This window comes from Patiria miniata, unplaced genomic scaffold, assembly GCF_015706575.1.
Source record: "Patiria miniata isolate m_02_andy unplaced genomic scaffold, ASM1570657v1 HiC_scaffold_9, whole genome shotgun sequence".
Taxonomy (NCBI): Eukaryota; Metazoa; Echinodermata; class Asteroidea; order Valvatida; family Asterinidae; genus Patiria; species Patiria miniata.
Window position 1 is genome coordinate 26,170,163 of NW_024037076.1, and position 19,480 is coordinate 26,189,642.

General features: G+C 39.8%; 1 protein-coding gene across 3 annotated transcripts in view; it reads right to left on the reverse strand.

Moving 5' to 3' along the window:
* The window catches only part of LOC119720591 (UPF0687 protein C20orf27 homolog), a 56,594-nt gene extending 38,074 nt beyond the window's left edge, over positions 1–18,520 (reverse strand). Inside the window, exons 1-2 of one of the 3 annotated variants that reach the window (XM_038190323.1) lie at positions 18,101–18,520; positions 1,172–1,420 (exon numbers count right to left, since the gene is read on the reverse strand). In XM_038190323.1, coding sequence (XP_038046251.1) covers positions 1,172–1,420; positions 18,101–18,236 — 385 coding nt within the window. In that variant the 5' untranslated portion in view covers positions 18,237–18,520. Of the gene's footprint in view, positions 1–1,171; positions 1,421–9,351; positions 9,664–18,100 lie in introns of those variants that run through there. The other 2 variants (XM_038190324.1, XM_038190325.1) reach the window with 2 other exon arrangements.
* Between the last annotated feature and the right edge of the window lie 960 nt (positions 18,521–19,480).

Here is a 19,480-nt window from a genome sequence, read left to right on the forward strand (position 1 = left end):
ACTGGTACATGTACTAAGCTACCCCTGGAATTTATTTGAATGAGCTTTCTCAAAAGTGCAGACACACACACGTACCCTACATGCCCACTTAACTGTGCCAGACTCAATACAGGTGCTGAACCCGCCAGCAATTTACAGCGGGACCGGGAGAATTTAATGGCCTGGAATGTCAGTGGGTTCTGCCCCTGCATAAATTCATCAGGCAGTACCCGCTACACCTGGAGTTTTATAGCACGCGTGTGTTAAAGATGTACTGCAAATTTAGAAAAAATGTCCTAAATGCGTACCGGTTCATCAATACATGTCAACTTTTATGGACTTTCAATAGATGCATTTCATGTGAACGTCAGTCTCTTTAAGCAAATTTGGATCACTTATATTTACATGTACCGTACGTGTAAGTCGTCTTTTCCTTTAAAAGAAAACAGCCTCAAAATTTTATGGAAGTGAAAGGGGAGTCAGGTTGGCCTAGCGGTACTTTCCTCGCCTTCCACCGCTGTGACCCAGGTTCGAATCCTGCCTGGGCCAACATGTGGATTGGGTTTTAAGTCCCTACCTGATTCTGTGGGTATTATTCCACAATCACTCTTATTTGTGTAAATAAACAGAAACATCAAGTGTTGAGGAATTGTTTAGCCGATGTGCGTGCGATGTTCTGCCCCGTTTTCTCACGGTCGTTGAAATGACAATACCGGTTAGTTCGACTTGAGTCATTCGCACTTCAACTTCAGTGCCCAGGCAGCTAGATACGTCACAAACCAACCACTACCGGTAGTTAACCATTACGAACTTGCCATTTGATACCAAGTCGTCTTTCTGGTTGAAACCAAGACTAGAAATAAAATTCCACAAATACACACAGACTCTATTTCAAAAACAAGCTCGATCAGATCTCGGAAGCTGTTCATGCAGAAGTCACGTGATTGTGCCATGTAATTTCTGGAAGTATAGTGTTTTAAGTAAAAAATGTTTTTGACCCCAGTGACCCCAAGATGACCTTTGACCCCAGCTTTGTCATGTGACATGTTGGGGCAGGACTACTGACACTTTTGTTGCTACAACATGTAGCAATATAGACAATGTCAGCGTTTGTCACTAACTAACCGACTAACGGAGAGATATGATGATTTGTTGAGCTGCTATCCCGCAGCTAACAAGTACATGTACCCACCGTTCTGCGTTGGGAAGGCTTCGGCGGACAGCACCCCGGTGCTCTTGTCCACCAGGGGAATGTCCACCTCCCCCTTGATGGAGTCGCCCACGGTGAAGCAGACCTGGTAGCGATGGCTGCACTGCAGGAAGCCCACGTTGACGTCGATGCTGGCGTTGTTCTCTCGCGAGACGTGGATCTCCGGGTCGTGGACGTCCTCGGGGAAGTGGACACGGGAGCTGCCCCTCGGCCGCGTGATGCGGGGCTTATCTGGAGAAAGGGGGACAAAATGAAATAATGTAATTGAAGGATACTACATTAAAGTTGTTCTCCTCGTACTATTTCCAATCACCCTTATAAGAATAAATTTTGTTTTAAAATTGCTATTTTTTCTTGCAATTAGTTGATACTTGTAGTTATTCACTTCAGGCGTATCATTGGTTTATTATACGCAAAAAACAAGCTCATTTTCAGATTGTTGAAAATGTCCAAAATAGAAAAAAACAGTAGCTTTTTTCGGTTTACTGTAAGTAAAACATACAAATTGAATGTCCATTAGGAGAAACACAACGAAACTGTTCACAAATCCCTAAGACAGTTTACCCATTCCTATTGGTCGAGAGCCCATCACGTGGCCGGTCTTAAACGGATGATAAAAACATGGCTGGCTGGTTTTAGACACTTTTCCATTGTCACATGAAATTTGGACTATGAAATCCGGTGCCTTTTACCGTTTTATTGGTTGAACGTTCACAATCCTCACTTAGGCATGCGCAATACTACCTGTACCAGTGAGTCAGTTTTGAATAGTCCTAAATTCACAATACACTGGCACAGCTGCATTCTGTGCCACATGACGCAGTACGGGTGATGTGATCGCCAATCTCCATACGGTATACAGGAGTTGTTTACAACTTTTCGCGAGATAGACATTCATTAATATAGCGAGAATGGTGTCTCAAAAAACATGAAGTAAAAGCGTTCAACAAAATCGTTGGAAATTTATAAGTTTTGACTTGTTTTGACGTTTGGACCGAAACGTTCTGAATTTTTTACCGAAAAGGTATTGATGAATGGGAATAAATGTGTGCCTGGCCTGTAATAAACAGTATGTTTAAGACCGGTTGGAGTCTGGATGCTGATATTACCTTTGCCATATACAGGAGTTGTTAACAACTCTTCGTGAAATGGACATTCATTAATATAGCGAGAATGGTGTCTCAAAAAACATGAAGTAAAAGCGTTCAACAAAATCATTGGAAATGTATAAGTTTTGACTTGTTTTGACGTTTGGACCGAAACGTTCTGAATTTTTTACCGAAAAGGTATTGATGAATGGGAATAAATGTGTGCCTGGCCTGTAATAAACAGTATGTTTAAGACCGGTTGGAGTCTGGATGCTGATATTACCTTTGCCATATACAGGAGTTGTTAACAACTCTTCGCGAAATGGACATTCATTAATATAGCGAGAATGGTGTTTGAAAAACGTGAAGTAAAAGCGTTCAACACAAAATTGTTGGAAATTTATAATTTTTGACTTGTTTTGACTTTTGGACCAAAACGTTTTGAATTATTTTACCGAAAAGGTATTTATGAATGGGAATAAATGTAAGCCTGGCCTGTATTAAACAGTATGTTAAAGACCGGTTGGAGTCTGGATGCTGAAAATTACCATCAGCTTTTGCTCGGATAATGATCGGCATCCAGACTCCAACCGGTCTAGTGTTTAAAATCGGCCAAGCACACATTTATTCCCTTATTTATTAACCCACTAGTCCAATGCCCCAAAGTGCTGTCAATACATGTAAATGCCCTTTACCACCCCAAACTGCCCTGCATTAACTAGATTTTTTCATCAAGGAGTAAATACAAATGTAATACAATGTAATACATTGTAATACAAGCACTAATGGATTAGTATCAGTCTTGCCTGACCAATTTTCACTGATAGAAGCTGCAACCAAGGTATGGTCCAATATGAAATTGATACAGGCTGGGATTTGACATGACTCGACTGCAAAGTCTACCAAAATTCTTTGTCCATTTTGATATTAATAAATTACGTGTCAACTGTTTAAACGGTTGATATCGCAATCAATACTCTCTCGGAGGTCATTATTTAGTCTTGCCTTTATTGCGAACCTCGAGTGCAGATGTTGTCTTTCCCTTCACAAAGTCATCAAGCACGATAGTGCAAGGCCAGACTTTATTGATTTTTTATTCTTTCTGGTTTTTTGTTCGTTTCTCCATCGTGCGCTCGGTATTCGTCCATCCCGCAATTGGGCCAACACAATATATTTAGCAGACAGTGTTAGTGTATTAAATGAAAATACACTTACACATTTAGCAAATTGGTCGACTAGCCATATGGTGGCACACAATTGAGAATTCAGGTGTGTTAAAAATGTATACAATTCAACGCAATATGGAGCCCAGCAGAAACATAATTTTGGATATTAACATGTATCGAAGGTGGCATGTGCATGTACAGATACATGTACATGTACACATTTCAGTGCAAGTACGGAGACGCATAGTCCAAAACCCGGGCCTCATATTTCACAAAGCTACCTGAGCTAGCCCTCCTGCTATCTGAACAGTCACAGACAGTCACAAAATCAATCGTCTTCCCTGCAATGCCTTTTACACAGGCTAGTCAACAACAGTAAGATCATATTTGAAGCAAGCAGTGTGACTAGTCATATTCAGTCAACCTACAAAAGCAGACAAGTGGGAGGCATGCACAGCTGGCTTATCAATCACCAGCAGTCAAAGCATACCGGTAGCTGTATCAATATAAACAGTCACAGTCAGTCAATCCTGCTTTATGTAGGCTGGGAACTCTTAACTGTTGAAAACTGTCACTTGATTGATTTTGACTGAAAAGACAACTTGGCACCAAATGTATGTTTGCATAGGAGGGTTAAGCAAATACATGTTGCTTCAGTATCTAGAACTAAGCTTAGCAACTCCACAGAAAAGGCTCCATAATTGTTTTTTGAAGAATATACTGCACAACGTAATTACAAAGCACATAGCAAGTCCTCCATCTTCTCAAGCCTAATACACACTTAATGAATTGGATTTCCTCTGTTTGGCTGAGCATCTCGTAAATTCCATGTATCCCTTACGCTGTAAAGGCTGGTTCATGCTCGGCCCGAAAGTAAACACGAAGGCAAGTTTTGCGTCACGAAACATTCCCTGCAAAATTTGCTTAAGTTGAAAATGTGTTCAACTTTTGCACATTCGCCACGACGTCACAAGTTTGTGTTTGCTTTTGCGCTAAGTATAAATAAATACCTGAATAATAAATCATTGCAAAATAAGACAGACCCATTACATTACCTTTATGGCGAAGCATACTGCAGTAATACTGAGCACTCTCACACAGGCATGCAAATAGGAATTTAGGGGGGAAAACGAGGAAATTCCAAACCCCACAAGACTTTGTACAGTATTTTTCAATTTGTAATAGCATTCATGAGAAGTAAAAAAAACCCAGGAAATCAGCGGATCCGAGGACAGGTTTCTAGCCTGTTCACAACAGGAGACATGGGGGAGCCATGGGGAGGGTCTGGTTGCACAAGTACCATGCGACTCAACCAATTTCCAAATGATTAGGACTAGTCAGACAGAAAATTTTTCAATTACAACTGAGACGTCACGCACATTGCACAGCATGTAACAGTACTCTGAATTTATAACCCACGCTTATTTACCCATCACTGAATTTGATTCATCAACCTAAAAAGATCTATTTAAGCATGATTACATTGAACTTTTTGTGACTGATTTTTTAGTGGTGGGAGGGGGATCAGAAGTTATATGGTACATGTACATGTAGTTTGCGCTTTATTAAGCATTAGGCCTAATACTAGGGTCAAGGTCTTGTGATTTTTGAAAGTACGGTACATGTTGTTTACACACAATGCCTTATTGGAGAGTTTTTGTTACTGGCCACTAGAAGTATCAGCACCACCCCCATACGAAAATTTCATAACTTAAATCAAACAAATAAATATTTTTAAAACTTGACAAAATATGTATAATAGCTCACCTTATTTTTTATATCAGGTTTCCAGTGGTCTAAAATTAAATCAGCGTACCGGTATTAGGATATATGCTGATTTTATTTTAGTGCCGTATTGTATGCTTTTGGAAAAAGTGACCGCAGCCTCGACTCCAGGGGCGCGTGCTCGTTCCTTACACTAACCCCTGGCTGTGATGATGACGTAAATGACACTGAATGGCTATTCACAGCGTACTGCGCGGGCATTTCGAAGATTGCACGCCGGGCGCACCCATAATGCGCTCGCGTGCTTAGCTTTGCACGTAACGTCACTTACGGAAAAAAAAAATTATGATTCAAAAGTCGCGAAGCCTGTACGATATAGATTATGTCAGCCGCGTTTTTCGCTAAAAAAACCCCTGTATCTGTGGTTGTAAAGGCACGAAAGGGGTACATACATTTAATACAAATCTTTGCTAATTAACACAACGTCCAAACGTTGTGTTTGAAGGGATTGATTCTTCAAAATCACAACTTTTAACATTTTAAAGATGGCATCAGCACGTAAAACGGATAAACTGCAGCCCTAATTATAATGTACCGTATTTTGGTATATTTAAATTACACAATTCCAGGGGTTACGATCGCGCAAGGCATGATGGGAAACAACATGGTGCTGCAAGATCGTACCCACGGGGCACGAGGTTGAAGTGACCGTGATGAGTATATGTTGTAGATCCAGGCATGTTAACACATATTGCTGCATGGTTCCCGCTCAATCAAGAATGGAGAAACTCTAGTTGGTAACCAGTGAACAGAGCATAGCGGTCACATTCAATGTTCTGTCAACAAATATGGCAGCTTTTAAGTGGCGAGAGATTTGCTTTGGTTAGTGAAGAAGAATTCAGAGAAATTTTGAGAAATTAAAAACGCCGAAAAACCCTTGAAAGCAACAAATATGACAGTTAATATTCTGTGAGTGTATCTGGCCAAGAAAATTTACCAGTGATGGATTTTGAGACAGTGGAATTTTGTTGGAGTTTTAAGTAATTAACCTTCATGTAGGAATGAGGAAAGCAGTCGGCGATTATCACAATACAGGGTCATGCTATTTATTTGTTTCGGATCACGTCAGCTAATTGATATTGTAAATGAATATAGTAATAATTTCAAATGACTTTTTTTCAAGGGATACAGAAAAACATTGCACTCGCTACAACATTATTTTCGAATTGTGCAATATTGTGTTAGCTCCTGAGGCAATAGATTCTTGTATCCCCCTCAAAGCCATCCAATATTATACAAGTATATTTTTCTTGACATTTTCGAGGAAAAAAAAAAGGTTACGTAGCTTCTGAGACATATTATATATAATTCATTATCCCACTTCTCATGACATTTTGACTTTTTTGAGATTTTAAACCATGGCTGAAGATGAATAGAAGAGAATAGTTTTGAGGTTTAAATAATGCAAGACATTTTGCATTATGAGAAAAAAAAACGAAGTTCTGGGTTTTTTTTCTCATAATACAAAATTGTCTCTGCTACATGTAGGCCTACAGTGTACATGGGAGAAATTTAAAAACCCTTTTGAGTTGAAATCAGTCTGATTTTAATGTGCAGGTACATGTACATGTTGCAGTACTGAGGATGAAATCTGGCCCTGATCATTATTGGTTCAGTGCAATTGAATAAAGTAATTAAATTGGACACTATAATTGGCCCTCCACTCAATATAACGAGGGCATTATCAAATTAACTGAGATAACTACACACTGAATTACTGAGTAAATTGGGCTTTCATTACTGATCATTAAATATGGTTGAACTGTTTGTCTACAGGTTGGCAATGATGAATCAATGTATAAACCTCTTGCATTATGCAGTACCGTACTTGAGAGTTTATTTATTAATTCTGTGGATCATAAAATATTTAATACAAAATTAATTAAGGTTAACTGGCTTCGGTATTTTTATTTTAGCAGTACTGCCTTAAAGGGAATATACAACCTTTGCAAACATCGAAAAACAAAACTACCTTTTTTTTACGAAATACCTTACTAGGATGTTGGTAAATGACAGTCTAAAGCATCCTGTAAAATTATGGCACCTGGTGTGAAGTCATTTTCAAGAAAAGTGGTATTTTTTTATAAATTTCCAACAGTGGTCGGCCGACCATGGGTGCAGGCCAGCTAGACTGGTTCCTTTACCTTACAATTTTCCAGCATCTAAAGTTAATCCATTTCGTCTTTAGTGGAGTCAGGGAACCAGACTATTTGAACATTTTTGTTTGTCTTGGTTTTTCCAGCATTTTCGAACACAAAACTTCAAACATATTGGTGTAACAACATTTGATCTATTATACTAACACCTCAAATAATTCATTTTTGAAAATTACAGCAAAAGCCAATGATGTACATTCCCTTTAATACCGGTACAGTGATGTACAGATTTTCAAAACATTTTTTTTTTCCCTAACAACGTTTTTTAAGAATTTTTTTCCCCTGATTTTGTGCGTCTGCAACCCTCTGAAAAAGGGCTATCATATTGCGCACAAATGAACCTGCCTTGCATGAGCCAAATTATCGTCTAATGTTCAGCCAATAATTCACATTTTGTAAAGAAATAATTCAATTTACCTTTACATTGGTGGATTTTTTTCGTTCAATGCCTCACTCAAAAGTGAATCATTTCTAATAAAATTGCATTTGAAGAAACAATCTAATTTTCACGGAGAAACTCAAAATAGCACGGGGAATCTATCTTTAAATATGAACATGTATGTATACACGTGTCGCACATTTTTATAATTGTCTATAGATGCAATTTATCAAAAAAAATTGTAAGGCAAACTGCATTTTGTTAACACAGCAAAAGCACATTTTACATTGCATATGCACGTATGTACATGTACAAAACGAAGTGTAGTATTCTGTTTTACCTATTGTTCGTACACAGTGCTCATCTTTAAGCTTTTCTGTTTGGCCAAAAATTCATTTTGCGATGCATATCAAAAGGAAATTGCTCACTGCACAATACTTTTCCGCCTCCCCTCCCCTCCCTGTCCCCCCCCCCCCAACATGGTCTGTTGGGCTGGTCTACTAGAGGCAAGTGCTAGATGTTATGGCATATATTTTGTACTGAAGATTGAGCTGAAGACTAGGTAGGTTGCGCAATACAAACACCTGTCATGAATGCCAATAGGGGATCCTAAATGTGCATGTCTCGTCTGACAGCATTGAAATGTACATGTACTGGTGTACATGTACATGTACGTAGGTGACATACCTTGTCTACTGGTATGCACTGCACATCAGCTACACATCTTAACAATGTGAACATACATGTACATAAATGTGCACAGACACATGTATGGCTGTCTATTTCAAGAAATTAACATAAAATCCCGTACATTGGTGTAAATGTGTCAGACATTCCTGGCACATAATTGTTATACATGTTCTGATATCGATAAAATTGTGTGCACACAATGTAGCAATTTTATTATGAGCAAGCAAGAAGTTGCAATGCCGTAATACAGCAGCCAAAATTTGACTGATTGTACGTAGTGTACACCATACACAGGTCTAAATGTCTAAATTACCATGTACCTGTATGCTTGTTTCTGTGAATTACGTTACATACAACAGGATTGCTGCCAAGAATGGGAATTTATTCAAACCACTTCTAAAATCAAAATATTATTAATTTTATTCAAACCACTTATCAAAATATTATCCCAAGCAAGTATTAAGTGAAGGCATGATGCATGTACATTGTAGACCTGAAACACTGTTCAGAATATTTTTTTAAAAATGTCTTTTAAATCACATACCCAAATCACATACATATCACATAAATGTCTGCGCCTTCAATCACGACTGAGTTAATTCTAATTGGCTTCACACACAGCTGCACAGTGCATTGCCCTCCGATTCCATTCAATCATGGACAGGTGATTTAATTCAAGCTGTCTGCCTAGCTATCCTACATGTACCGGTACACACACTGGATATACCGGGCACCTGTATGGGTTATGACATGTACTTCATACAAAACGTTCATCATTACTGGATCAAATCGTCATAAAAGCAAGTATCATGCACGATTGAAGCACAAAATGAATCCTAGACATTTATCGTATATAAAGTGATAATGGGTCTACACATACATGAACAATTACACATACCTGTTGATGCAGACATGACTAGCGTATCAGTGCTCACACAGGTATACTGTAGATAGCACTAGAGGTAACATACGTAAATTTTATTCAATCCTTTTAACAAGCAGCAGAGACATCAGTTATACACCGGTAGATCCTAGCTCTTTGGATATGCAAAATGTAATACCGGTAGTTCAGAACAAAACGGTGCCTATAGATGCAATGTTGAACTGCATGTAATCAATTAATGCAAACCGTAATGGGTCAAGTGGAGTTTTACATAATTTGCAAACGGCAGTATTTGATTCAAATATTCTCCGGTTACAGGCCGGCTGGGGAGTTATCAGGCAAACTTTGCCCTGATCAATATTGGGACTCGAGATAAAGTTTTACTTCCCAACAAATACATGTAGTTGGCGTGACCTTTGGAGTGTTTATTTTATTAAAGGAAAATTGTTAAGTGTTTTGGGGCTGTACAGATTTCATCACAAAGCAAGGACAACCATGAGAGCATTTTTTTGACAAGCGCCTCTTGAAAAACGTTCATTCATATTTTGAATGCAGCGCATGATGATAGCCGAAATGAAAATACTGTACACGTGTACATTGTAAAATGGTAATTTGATTTTAAGTTCTCCCTAAGAATCAAATGTGAGTCACTGTGTACAGTTTGAAAATATAACATTAAACATTTTAACCCTCCTGCTATCTGAATAGTCACAGACAGTCAAAAGATCAATCCTCTTCCCTTGACATGCCTTTTACACAGGCTAGTCACCAACAGTCAGATCATATTTCAAGCAAGCACTGTGACTAGTCCAGTTCAGTTAACAGACAAAAACAGGCAAGTGGTAGGCACAGCTGGCTTATCAATCACCTACAGTCAAAGGCGTGTCAAGTAACATTTAGCCAAAGCCAGTCAATCCTGCTTAATAAAGGATGAGAGCTTGTAACCATGGTAACTGTTGAAAACAGTCACTTGACTGATTTTGACTGCAAGGACAATTTGGCACAGAATGTATGTTTGCATAGAAAAGTTAAAGAAAATGACAACTTTTTGCTCCCAGGGTCTACTATTGTTTTGGTTGGGTCTACCTGTAGGGAAATGTCAATCTCAAAGTAGTTTACATGAACACCAAGTTTCAAGTGCATAGCTGCATCGTTCCATCCATTGCGTTCTAGACCTCAATTTCAAAAGGGGAGACATGGGGAATTAATGTACAATTGAAAATACTACTTGTATGTGAAATCTTGGCGTTATATTTCACTGGACAGTTTGCATTGAAGAACTGCCGGAGGAGGTACCCTAAATTCGCAAAGATGTACATGTATGGCATTTTCACCTTTAAGACGATACTCAGTACAGGTTGTGCAAAGAAAACCGTCACAGTTACAGACCTGTACATCATTTTCTTTAAAGCTACAGTCCATCATTTGTAATTTGTGCATTTTGTTCGTTTGAAACAACAAAAGAGTTCAAAATCTAATGAAGGATACTGAGCAACTAACCTGATGAAGTTTCAGCTAAGCTTCAGCTGTACATTCCGAGAAAAGCAGCATTCTAAGATCTCAATTTCAAATCAAAAGTTACTGAATCATGTTTTGAATTGTTTTGAATTGCAGCTATACGCGACGTCGCGCACTGATCCGACGAATTACAACAACCGCGCGCGCGCATGTGCGTCGTTCCAATACTTGAGCGCGCTGCGCTGAATAACAAAACGAACTACTAATTTAAATTTTCCTACGGTGCTTCTTAAGAATCACCGTTGGAAATGCCTTCTTTCGTTGATTACTTCAAAATGACAGCTTCCCAGAAAGAATAATTTCACAGGGGGTTTAGTTCCCTTACTATCTTTCAACCAAGTTTGTTTTTCAACAATAATTACGCCAGTTACTTTTCGGATGGCTGCAAATGATGGACTATAGCTTTAAACAAAAAACATACTCATGACAAATTGGGGAAATGATCAAAGCTGATTGATAAGATTGCAAATACACATCAAGGGTTTGCGGTAATTCCCATCCATCATGCTGGGACTCCCCCTGTGTGCAACGTAGGATGTTAACCCAGCCGATCGTAATCGCGCACTGCACTTTAGCGATGCACTGACCGCTCCACATTACTAATATCCACTCAACGCTATAACGAGGCCCGTGAGCTCCGACGAAACTTAGGAGGGAAGAGATGCAGGCTTGGATAGGCTTATTCTCTCCGCTTCGGGAGATCTGATGGGGGGAAAAAGGCGGGGGAGACAATTAGGAGCCAAATCTCAAATCAAAAAGTCACGCTTGGGTTCAGGGAGAAACATGCCTACACGGCAATGAAAACATTATTCAATGCTTAGTGATTTAACTGCATGCATGCAAGAGTGCAAGACGGTATGTTTTGATTTCAATTTATGTTCAGCTTTCTTATGAGGCCAACGCACACAAACAAGTAAACAAAGCATGATGTCATCATGTCTCTCCGGTCTCTTGTCTCACAGCATATTCCAGGTCTACATTTGCACATGGTGGGACAAGACGTAGATTGAGTAGTTTTAGTTTCTGTTTATTTTCAATTCGATACAAAAAGTGCAACTAGTCTGGCAGTAATAAGAGGCAAATTGCATTATGTACACGTGAGGTTTCCAATAACTAACGAGGCAATGCATAATGTCATATTTAACGCAGCAAAGGCACAAGAAACAACCCTAAAAGTAGTTGATTTTACATCACTTGTCATTTTTTGCACTTTTTTCATTTGAAGCAATAAAAGTGCTCAAAATCTAAAGAAGGGTGCTCAACAACTAACCTGATGAAGTTTTACCTCAGTGAATGCGGTATATTCCGAGAAAACAACATTCTAGGATCTCTGTTTCAATTCAAAAGTTGCCAAGTCATGTTTTGAATTGCGCCCAGAATTGCATCCAGGACACGCAATGTCACACACTGAACCGACGAATAATTGCAACGGCACGCGCATGTGTGCCGTGTCAATGCTTGCGCACACTCATTCACGGCTTCACCCAATTAAAAATCACCTACTACCAAAATTTCCAAAAATGCGTCTTTAGACGCATCTTTGGAAATGACCTTCTCTTATTGTTTTCTTCAAAATGACAGCATGCCAGAAAGAATCATTTCACAGGGAGTATATTGCCATTACTATCTTTAAACCAAGTATACATTTCAACAATAATTTTGTCAGAATACTTTTTGGACAGCTGCAAATGATGTACTCTACCTTTAACTATATTCATGATATTCATACCATTTTTGGACTGAATTTGCACTGCACATTGTCACACACTAAGATTTGAATGCCTGCATAAAATGTAGTTCCATACACGTGATTCCCTTCCATGGCGCGTGCTACACCCTGATAATTAACACTCTTGAAACTGTCACTGGAATAGAGTATGTGAGCATTATAATGAATATCAATTCTGTCAAAATAGAGACATTGAAACACTCTGCTTCACTGTGCTGCAATGCAAAGCTGACATTTGAAAGACTTTGATCAGAGCATCAGCTTGCAATAAAGCAATTAACAAAAGTCTCAATAGAATCCATCGAAAGAAGATTCTTCGAGAAGTGTGTGTGTGTCTACGCGTTGATTCATCCCTGTCTCGTCCCTACGACTTGGGGAGGCCAAGGAATCCATTCCCCGGCGGACCACCGGCCAATAACCGTCCTGCGACAATCTCATTCCAATCAGGCCGGATTGCAAAAAGCTGGCTCCGGTTACAAAGGCTGCTCAATCTCCGCGTCTAAGGTGGCGGGCAAATTGTTCACGATACTTCCCGCTCGCAAGGTGCCGGTTAGCGAGGGGGCTCCGCGCCCTTGGTATTGTGATCGCCAATTCCGCGACGGGCGATCACTGTAATTTATGAAATTTGTCCGGCATATATATATATATACGGGTATTGGACATAAAGCTCCTAGAAAATTGAATGCGTGTATTGATTTGCAGATTGCCACAAGTTATCAGGAAAAGTGCCCCCCAAAAAAAGCATTTGTAGGGAACCAATTTTTGAGACAGCAATGCCACTGTCAAGACCAATCCTTTCTATCAGTCATTTTAATTGTCTGAGGCAAAATGCATGTATCAGGGCCAGGGTGTGAGTGACAATCAGCTTTAAAGCTGAGATTTCACACCCCTGATGTATGCGAGTCAAACAATGAGAATACAGTGCCACTGTTTCAAACAAACTTCTTAAACAGGCCTGTACAATGGATAATTTGAAGGTCTTGCAATAAACACGTGCCAGATTGAACTAAATGCAACACTGATTCCCAATATAAAAAACAAAATCACGTAAGGCAAAATACTTGCAATTTAGAAAAAATTCTTCAAAACAACCTTATGGCATCCATGGATACGTACACATGTACAATGTATGCATACCGGTACATGCATCAAAGCTTTCATTCAATACATGTATTGACGACAACCCCATGAAATGTTAACATCCGGCTTTGCATTTCTGACTTGAAATAATATTTGTGGGTACTCCACACTCAGGCAGCTGAATCCAAACTGAATCTCCCTATCTGTCATCTTAAAAAAAAAAGAGAAAAAAAAGAAACACGATCTTTCAGAGCTACCTCCTAGAAAAGATAGTAATGCTCGGCAAATACCCTTCAGTTCTTAAATCAACAGAATATCAGCAACAGTGAATCTTGTACGCTGCAGTCAAACAAGAACATGTTTGTTTTTCTCTGACTTTTTTTTTTGTATGCCAACCCCCCCCCCCCCCCCCTTCACTCTTATCATATCCCGAGGCAACAGATCCGAGGGAATTTTTTTAAATGTTAAGTCCGCTTGAAATAGCGCGTGTTTGGCTAACCCAGCATAGGATGAAATGCAAAAGCTGCTGCGCGGAACACAATACTGGCAGTGACGCCACGGGTGATCCGAGGGTTTTCAAGATGAAAAGCAAGAAGGGGGAAAAAAATCAATGTCAACAAATTTCGGAAATTGGACAGATGAGATCAATATAGTTGTTTCTCCTTGGTTAATGCGCATGGATTTTTTTTTCTTTTTTTTTTTGCGGGGGTGGAAGCCCCTGGCTAAAAGTATGTGCCTCTTGTTGCGCTGACTTGTTTTCCTAGAGACAGGATCAAGCATTAAAGGTAGAGTACATCATTTGCGGCTATCCACAAAGTAACTGACGAAATTATTCTTGAAAAGCTTACTTGGTTTAAAAATAGTAATGGCACTGAACTCCCGGTTCAGCTTTTTCTTTCTGGCATGCTGTCATTTTGAAGAAGACAATAAGAGAAGGTCATTTCAAACGATGCGTCTAAAGATGCATTTTTGGAAACTTTCGTTAGTAATTCGTTTTTAATTCGGAGACTGGTGCAAGCAGGGGTTGACACGACGCACACGTGTGCGCGGTTGCTATAATTTGTCGGTTCAGTGCGTGACATCGCATACATGTAGCCCTGCAATCTGCTGAATTGCGTATCCCAGACGTTGATTTTGGGCCTAATAAAAAAACATGACTCAGCAATTTTTGAATTGAAATCGAGATCCTAGAATATTGTAGTCTCGGAATATACAGCTTCCATTGAGCTAAAACTTCATCAGTGTTGAGCACCCTTCTTTAGATTTTGAGCACTTTTGTTGTTAAAAAAAATTTCACAAATGACAAATGATGTACTCTACCAGTACCTTTCAGAAGAAACTCAAGAGGGTCGAAGGATTCAGTACTGTACAGATTAGAACAAGAAGAGTAGACAGAAAATGCTTACAATTATTTCGCTGTAATTTCAGAAAGTGCATTAAAAGTTTCAACCGATCAACTTCAAAACAATTTCGAGTCCTTTCACCAACCACTGGAAAAGAAACGGCCCATTAGTGCGGAGTTAACTTCAACAGAGTAATCAAAGGCGGGCATCTGCTTCAAATTTTAATGGGTTCAACAACGGCGCCATTTTAATCAGGGATCTGATCACCAAGCATATTATGGATCTAGTTGATGTCACGAGCATACTGCACGACTTGGGGGAATTGTAATGGATGGATTTAAGTATTAAATTATCAAAGGCTACAGTAACCACAAAACCCATCCATCATGGGTTAATTTTTGTCCGCTGGATCACGCCGCAACAAGCCGGCCCCGACTGAACAAGGGGAAGAGCCCCGCTGTTATTATCTTGAAATCGTGAACGCTTCATTTTGCAATGACAATAAAAAAAAAAAAGGCCATTCAATTTTATAACCAGGGAATTAGATGATGAGACGTCGACTTAATGGAACGAGCTTGTTTCAAGTGTTGTGCGGCAGAGGAAACTGAGTCAAATGGCAAAGCAGTACAGGGAATATTTTTGGGGCATTACGTGTACACCATTACATACCTAGATGATGCAGTACAAATATGGCAATATCGGACAAATTAGGGTCATGTCATTGTGGGTACATACATTTTGTATGTGTATGCAACTTTGGACAGGTAATTCAATAAGTGAGAAATGTCATAGTTTTATGTCAAAGTTGAGCAAATTTTCCCATCAATTAGCAAATTTTCCCATCAATTAGCAAATTTTGCTTTTGTTGAAAAACCAAAAGAAAGCTATCTGTTGAAATTATTCAACAGCTATTCTCAGTCCCCCCCACCCCCACCTCCCCCAGTACCGTTGCCTGGGACAACTCAATTGGTGGATACCAGTCTTAACAATACAGCAACGTGGTAGACATTGGCTCTCGTTTGAATAAACGTAAAGTTTCTCTACAGTTTTCAAATTTCAGGAATAGGAAAATGGCAGCCATGCGCACGTTGCCATGTAGGCCTACATATATTTCATTTTTTTCTAAAACCTGTTCAACAAAGTATGGCATTCATAATAACCATGAAAGGTGTGTCTAAAATTAATGTAATTTCTTTTATAGTATACAAAAAGGCAGTGTATTGTTTGACAATGAATCGGTCCTCGATTGTTTTTGCTATTGTACAGGAACGGCACTGAATATGCACATTGCATGTTTTCGGGGCTTAAGACATTTTACTGTGATAAATCTTATTCTGGTCCTGCACTTACATTGATGTTGAGACTTCGTATTCATCAGGAGACGGAAATCAGACCTACATGTATTGTAATTTCAGACTCTATTTCCTTTATTTAAAAAAAAAAAAAATGAATAAGAAAAAAAAGATGAAATGTTCTGCAATCATTTAAATGTACATGTAGGATTCAAATTATTTATCAATAAAGGAAGAAAACTCTTAATTTAGGGAGAATGATTTTTTTTTAAAATGTTGTGCATGGCCGCGTCCTAATTCAGGTCAGACTCAGTGGGCCAGGGGTCAGTCCAATGCCTCATCCGTACACATTTCCTCGGATCAGGATGGTTATTTAGTTAGATATTGCAGTTGCACACCATGCACACCGGTACTTGAAATTGAAAAGGTACACATGGGCAAAGCATGGAGGAAGTGCCTGCACAACCTCGGAAAAAATGCGGCACCGGTTCACGTAAATATAAACACTTCGTTAATATAAACATAAATAAAAACACTTTGACTTTTGTTACAAAAAATTACAAGCTTAAAATGACAAATAAAACTCAAGCATGAAAGTAACACACCTTACTTTTTTTTTTTTTTACTGAATTAGGCCTACAAACATTGTTTAGGAAAAAATGCAGTAGAGCCCCCACCCATCCCTTGCAGTTGGCCTGCCCCCCCCCCCCCAGTCCGAGTAACTTGGACCCAACTTATCGCCTTTTTTAACATTTGGACATGGTCTGGCGACTATCGCCAGACCATGTCCAAATGTTAAAAAAGGCGATAAGTTGGGTCCAAGTTCCCCCCCCCCTAGCCCGACTGCGTCTGGCCGTACAGTACTATCGCAAGCTCTGTAGTACGGCCAGACGCCCGATGCTTCCACAGAGACTGAATTTTGTTGGCCGCCGATGTAGCGATTTTGCTACATCTTTCGATCGCGATTATCTTTTCATCCAGGACCCAAATTTCCAAAGTAAAGGTTTGTAGTCGTAGAGCAACTCATACCTTTTCGAAAAAACGTTGTTTGGTCTCAATATTTTCATCCATCTGGCCACAAGACGAATTTCAGTCATCAGATTCCACAAATATCGTCCCCCATGCGATCCCCCATGCGATTTCAAAATGGCGGCCGCGCTGTAATGTATGCAATATGCAGGCGCGCCCCCGCAAACTCATGAATATGCATAAACAGTCTGTGACGTATGACCTCGTGTTTTTGGACGTACGGCCCCGCCGCACGCACGTCCAAAAACACGAGGTCATACGTCACAGACTGTTATGCATATTCATGAGTTTGCGGGGGCGCGCCTGCATATTGCATACATTACAGCGCGGCCGCCATTTTGAAATCGCATGGGGGATCGCATGGGGGACGATATTTGTGGAATCTGATGACTGAAATTCGTCTTGTGGCCAGATGGATGAAAATATTGAGACCAAACAACGTTTTTTTCGAAAAGGTATGAGTTGCTCTACGACTAAGAGCCTTAACTTTGGAAATTTGGGTCCTGGATGAAAAGATAATTGCGATGGAAAGATGTAGCAAAATCGCTACATCGGCGGCCAACAAAATTCAGTCTCTGTGGAAGCATCGGGCGTCTGGCCGTACTACAGAGCTTGCGATAGTACTGTACGGCCAGACGCAGTCGGGCTACCCCCCCCCCCCCCCCCCCAAATCCGCTCAGAATTTTTGGGAGGGGAACAGTTTTTGTTTGAATTGGAACTTGAGTGGCACCTCGAGAAAAGGTCCCTAGTTTATCCTACTGCTATCACTATACCTTCTTCGTCTTCATCTTCTTCAATGATCGTAGTTTCTTCAACCACAACCTTCGCAATATCCGTCTCCATCTCAACAACCGGTTGCTCCGTGGACACGGACGGGGCAGTAAGCGTCGAGCAGTCGGCCGCTGCCATGGTCGTGATGATCGATGCCTCCGTGAAAAAAATCCTCAACACTCGCACCAAACTTGAATTGAGGTATTCACATAAAACAGGGCGCACTATCAAAAAGTTCTCAGCTCGTGAGATAAAAATATATCGCAGAAATAATATGCCGCTAAAATTCCCTGAAAACAAGACTCTCCTTTGAAGAAAACAGCACAAACTCAACAACTTTTTTGTTCAATATTTGTCACTTTCCCTTTCTGCTTCGCGCGCAGACGATAAATGCAATAGGATAGCCTGGTACTTTCGTATACTAAACATCAACGTATTTGCAAATCGAACAGTGACGTCCGGGAGCTTAACCTTGAGGAGAAAAGTAGCCAATTTTTTTCATGACAAATTGCGCCCTCTCTTGACAATATACTACTTCTTTGCAGTCGAGTGCCACAACCGCACCACGTGTACAAGCACAATTTACCAAAGAAAAAACTCAGATACTGCATAATAGATCCATTCCTTGAGTTTGCAATTTAGGTGTGAAAATGACTGATCCCACCCTACCACATCAATTTTTTTCCCCAGGCATTGGGGTAGACTGAGTATCACCCGTTGTCCAACAGATCCCCGCTCCCCCATATTTCTAAACATGCAAATTTATGCAACCCCGGCCCCGCCCACCAGCCAACGGGAGTCCACATGACGTCAGCTGTTAATTGGTCAACTTGGATGCCATGTTTTTGTAACACAATTGGCATAGAGATTTAATAAAACCCGACACTGGCTTTTCAAAATGGGTTACCGCAGACCCGATAGAAGGTGCCTGCTGAATGGTCAGAATCTCGAGGTCAAGGCAAAGTCTAGTTGCATAATTAATCGCCAAATCTGCTCGCATAATTATAGACCCTTGCTGTGCAAGGGGGATATTCCATAGAATAGCATTGGGGAGATCATCATCAGCTTCTGAGTCCCTCGTGCAAAATTTTGACTCTATATACAGTAACAGAATTTCATGTCAAGTTACAAAATATAGAAACTTTGACAAATTAAACTGACAAAAACATGTTCTTGTGTTTAGAGAGATTTACCGACATTGCGATAAATTTATTTATAGTAAATCTTGTAAGTCAGAGGTCAACAATGTTTTACCAGAAATGCAATTATTATCATATTTCGGGAGAGTTTGTTGTCTAAAACAAATAATTAAATTGTTCCCTCAATTGCCTCAAAACAATCTTGACGAAACAGCAAAACACAATCATATTAATCATATATGG